The 5,359-nt window shown below is 56.6% G+C and overlaps 1 protein-coding gene across 1 annotated transcript; it reads left to right on the plus strand.

The window, feature by feature from the left end:
- Nucleotides 1-388: 388 nt before the first annotated feature.
- Nucleotides 389-1,548, plus strand: LOC149330091 (uncharacterized). The gene has a single exon (XM_089559732.1). The coding sequence runs from the start codon at nucleotides 719-721 to the stop codon at nucleotides 1,433-1,435; it is 717 nt and encodes a 238-aa protein (XP_089415858.1). The 5' UTR covers nucleotides 389-718; the 3' UTR covers nucleotides 1,436-1,548.
- Nucleotides 1,549-5,359: the final 3,811 nt, after the last annotated feature.

The following is a 5,359-nucleotide window of genomic DNA, read 5'->3' on the forward strand; positions in this document are numbered from 1 at the left end:
AACTGGGCGAGATCGCCGAATGTGACCCATGCCGACCACGGCAAAGCCTGGTGCGAGAGGTCTCGTGCCCACCCTGCCTGTGTGGATACACAAGCCGGGGTAGTTCCTGTACCCGGAGCACTGCAGGACGCCCGCCCGGAGGAGCCGGGCCCCCACCGGCTGCCCTGATTTACGGCCCTGGCTTCAGCGACGGTCACGGAGAGCGGCGCGCGGCTGGGGATCGAGCCGCCGAACTTTGCTTCGACACCGTCGCCCTGGCCGGCGGCCGCGGCGGTTCCTGGAGCTGCGCTGGAACGAGCTGACGACGGACGAGGTGCCGACCGCTGCAGGTGTTACACTATCCGGGTCGGAGGGGAGATCACCGGGAGAAGCCGAGGACAGAAGAGGCCACGCCGCGCGTGAGTTTGCGCACTGATGGGCTCTATGCACGGCGTTATCTGCCACCGGCGTCGCATTATCCGAATTAAGCGTGTTCAGCCATGGTCTAGAGGAATGGAATATGAGTCGCGGGCCGCGCGAACACGCGCATGCAACTATAGCTGCTCTGTTTGTGCCTTCTGCTGACTTACTGCGCGGAGCGCCTGCGGTGGTTCGACTGTGTTCTGAGAACGGTTCCCGGTAGTGCGAGAGTGTGCGGTGCGGTGGTGTTTTGTGGTGCGCTCCGGATGCTGCAGGATAGCGGAGGGACAGTTAGTTTGAGCCCGACAGGCGACCAAGGATGGACCCGTCTCGTCGCGGAAGGGGCAGCGCAGCGGGCGTCGGCGGACGTCGGGGGAGAAGCAAGGCGGAGCGGCGGCCCGAAGATCAGCGCGGGCCACGGGGGTCATTGGCACCTCGTTCCGAGGAGCGGACTGGCGGCGGACCACGTTTCCCGAAAGACCAGACCCCAGCCAAATCAGTCAAACCCCGCCGATTTCGGCGCGATGAAGGAAGGCGCCCGGAGGCTGCGGGAGGGACCACTGGGCGAAAGCGCAGGCTCCGCACGGTGGCCACTTGGACATCTCAGGAAGGCGACTGCTCCCCGCGCAGTTACCACAGTGACCAACCGTGGAAGACCCAGCTTCGGGTGGAGGCGGAGCTGCCGCTTTTCGCCGTGCCCCGTCTCTTCCGCGGCCGCACCCTCCGGGACCACGGTGTGGCGTTCCCAGCCGGGGTAATGGCCCCGAGCCCCGGCGCAGAGTACTGCACTGAATGCGGAGGGCTGATCGTTAACAAGAAGCGTCACCGGGCATCGGCTCTACACCATGGTGGCGGTCGTCCAGCTGCCACGGCAGCCTTCGGATCGGGACCGGTGGCCAACGCGAGCCCGGGGCGGGCCTCCCCCGCCTACACGGCCGCTGCCCTTGCCGTGGCTGCTGTCTCCGAGCCTGGTCCAGCCGACCCGGGGCCCAGCTGCCTGCAGTTCGGCGAATTTGACCTGCTGGCCGATTTATAGGAGGGTGCGGCCGGCCGGCACGGGATCACGCCCGAGGTGGGGGTCCCGATTGAGGGAGGGAGGGTGTGGAAAACCGCTTAACCCTCGCCCAGCGCCTCCCTTCTCTCACTCGGGGCCCGCCGCTGGCCTTCCCTCCTCCTACCCTCCATTTACTCCGAAGCGACAACGAGGGAGGAGAGGGGGGAAGGAGAGACCCCCTTCATCTCGTGTGCGGGCGCTCCTCCTCTCCCGCGCCCCTCGGTTCCGGCGGCCGCGCGGGCCGCGCGCACGGGAGGCGGGACACGGAGACGCGGAGCGAGAGTTGACAGCGAGCCCTGAGAGAGAGCGGACGCGGCACCAGCGGCGGCCCAGGTGACCTGAACTCCTCTGTGCCTGTCTCCTGTGCCTGTGTCCTGTGCCTGTTGCCTGCCGCTGCTGCCTGCGCGCGACCGAGGAAAGACATTGGGAGATCCCAATTAAAGGTTCTGCCTGCGGGCTTACTCCTCGGAGGTGTTGTTCTTCGCGGCCACAGGTGTGGTCGAGCTAGCGGAGTGGCGTTGGCCCTGAGTTCAGGGTCCGAACCGTGCCAGTAACCCCACATGGTTATGGCGCTCGGCTGTTGATCCGGAAGACGCGGGTTCGATCCTGGCCGCGACGGCCGAATTTTCGAGACGAAATTTGAGAGGCCCGTGTGCTGTACGATGTGAGTGCGCGTTGAAGAACCCCAGGTGGTAGAAATTTCTGGAGACCCTCACCACGGCGTCCCCTATAGCCCGAGTCGTTTTGGGATGCTATAACCCCATGAACCACAAAGAAATCTATCTATATGCCTTAGACGCAGATAGCACTTGAACACCAGCTAAAAAAATTAGCTGCGGTTTAACTATTGCTTAATCTGGTTAGAGAGCGATAGCTATGGCGTATCGAGTAACTATAAGCGGCTTGGCGTCTGTAACGTTGATTGCGTTCCGGACATTTGATAGGCAGCGCGCCCACCCTGCCACTCTGACAGGTGGCAGTTAATGGCTGATCGCGAGAGTTTGCTTACCCACTGAATCCTGCGCCCTATTGCTGCAGTGCCCCGTGTCTGGCACAACGTTGTCAGCGCTAACGCATACAGCCCACATCTCTCTCTCCACGTCCCACGTACCTCAAAGCGACATTCAGGCGTCCACTGACTCAGGAAGCCAGTTATGCGCACCTTCTTTCCTTAAAACCATCAAAGTAAAACGTTGTCAACGCCAACACCAATAACAAAATGGACGCCTACGGCCTGTGGCTTCAGTGCCGCGTTTCTGCCACAACGTTGTCAATGCCCAACCCATGCCTCTATATCCGCTGGAAATAAAGTTCCACCACCACCACCACCCATGCAGGGGCTGTTGTTGTTGTTGCGACTGACAGAAGAATGAAAAGCAAAGTGCATGGGCCTGCCAACTGGCTCCAGCCGAGCCACCACCGCTACCAAGTGCAGATAGAGGAGAGTTAAAAGATCAGAGGAAAGAGCAAAAGGAAAGAAAAGACGCGCGTCGCAGCAACATTCGTGTCCGCCGAAGCGGACGCTGGCTGAAATTAGAACAGAGAAGCGGCCGTAGCCGCGCTCCGTCACCACTGCAGAGGCCACCTGTCACTACCGCCACGTAGCTTACAGCGCGACTAAGGTGTCCGCTGTCCCAGTGTGCCAATTATGCGCGTTTCCTTTGCTTTGATTTATCTCAAGGTCCAACGAAGGTGAAATCTCCTGAGACAATGACATTGGCTTTACCTAGTGCAGTGATGTTCTCGGTTCAAGAGCCGCCGCGGTGGCACAGTGGTTATGGTGCTCGACTGCTGACCCGGAAGACGCGGGTTCGATCCCGGCCGCGGCGGTGGAATTTCTTTGGAGGAGAAATTCTAGAGGCCCGTGTACTGTGCGATGTCAGTGCACGTTAAAGAACCCCAGGTGGTCGAAATTTCCAGAGCTTTCCACTACGGCGTCTCTCATAGCCTTAGTCGCTTTGGGACGTTAAACCCCATAAACCAAACCAAAACCAAACCAAACCAAAATAAAAAAGAAATGCAGCCAAACGCACCCACCAGCAACAATCGTAATTAGTAAGCATAGACGCACAGTTGTCTAAGCAAAGAAGGAATACCAAAGAAGGAAATGCGTGCTATAGCTGATGGTTGTTGAAAGGCAAACTGCCTGACTGAAGGTGTGCTGGTGCATTTAAACCAGCGATAATGTTACAAAAATACACGACGCTACAGGTTAGAATACTCCCGTTCAGTGTTTATCCTGACGTTGAAGAGGCTGTTATGAAACTATTGGCAGTGGCTTAGCTCATTACGGCGCTCGGCTGCTGACCCGGAAGACGCGGGTTTGATCCCGGCCGCGGCGGCTCAATTTCGATGAAGGCGAAGTTCCAGAGGCCCGTGCACTGTGCGATGTCGGTGCACGTTAAAGAACCCCAGGTGGTCGAACTTTCCGGAGCCCTTCACTCCGGTGTCCCTCATACCCTGAGTCGCTTTGGGACATTAAAGCCTCATAAACCAATCCTGGATGTACGTAGCTGAGGGCGAGGTGTCCACATCTCGGTTGACACCTCATCCGGAGGGGAAGCGCAGATACCAAGCCATCAACTGGCGCCGGTTACAAACTTACACCTTTCCAAACCCGGCCCTCTGGAGTCTTATGTACTCAGGGCAATTTTCAGACAAATGCGCAAACTGCGAACTTAGGGCCACCTTGGACCACATACTTTGGCAATGTCCTCATGCCCCCCGGGAGGGACGAGGTATAAACACAAAAGATCAATGGGAGACCTTACTACTGAGCTCCGACCCGGCGACTCAGTTACAACTCGTCCGACTGGCCGAAGCCGCCGCCGAGAGTCAAGACCTTTCGGCCGTCGTCTAGGCGGGTAGCCCTCTGGCTACCCTCTGCCTGTTGGACATTAAAAGTTTTCCTATCCTATCCTAACTGCCCTCTTTGAACAGTGGACAATTCAACCGTGATTTATACTAAGTGGCGTTAGTGACAGGTGTGCGCTGCATGTGTTCGCATTGACAACGTTGTGCCAGAAACGCGGCGCTGAAGCCATAGGCCATCGGCGTTCGTTGAGTTCATTGGCGTTGGTAACGTTTTACACTCCGATCATTTTAAGGAAAGGAAGTGAGCATAATGGCTCCCTGGGTCAGTGGACGCCTGAATCGTGCTTATAGGTATGGGGTGATGAGAAAGAGATGTGGGCTGGAGGCATTGACAAGGTTGTGCCAGAAACGCGGCGCTGAACCCATAAGCCATCGGCGCTCATTGTGTTATTGGCGTTGGCGTTGTCGACATTTTACACTCCGATCATTTTAAGGAAAAGAAGGAGAGCGCGCGCGGCGAGGCAAGCCAGCTGTGCGTAATGACGTCACTTGCTCCTCGCGCGTGCGCAGCACGGCTCTCCAGGAGCCACGCGAAACTGCTCAACCGCGGCCAGTGTAGCTCATGCTACAAAATCCACGTCACACCTGATGTCTCGCAAAATATTCCAAAAAGGGGCACGTAAATCCAAGGTGGGCTCATGTCTCAAACGACTTAATATTATAAAATAATTGTTTTTACCTAACCAAAAATTTCCATACGTTTATTCTGAATTTGAACCCACTACCCTTTTTGTGCAGCTTTGTTATGTGGTAAGTAGTGGAATGAATCAGATATGTGCTTATTATTGACGTCACTATTTAGGTAGCTGCAGTTTTGGGGAGTTCAAAGACAAGAATGTGAAACTAAGTTGCGATTCTTGTCAAGAGTGCGTGAATGGGAGCAAAAAACAGCCATTATGTGCGAACAGAAACCTTTGAAGGGAGCAATTAACGCGGTTGCTTCATACCTTCAAAGGCAGATCTTAAGTGGCTCCCTTAAATTTTTTTTGTTAATGGTCTCATGGAGGATGCTCTGATTTGATGTTGATAGTA

This window comes from Amblyomma mixtum, chromosome 9 (genome assembly GCF_055824585.1).
Source record: "Amblyomma mixtum isolate Tamu chromosome 9, ASM5582458v1, whole genome shotgun sequence".
In the NCBI taxonomy this organism is placed as follows: domain Eukaryota; kingdom Metazoa; phylum Arthropoda; class Arachnida; order Ixodida; family Ixodidae; genus Amblyomma; species Amblyomma mixtum.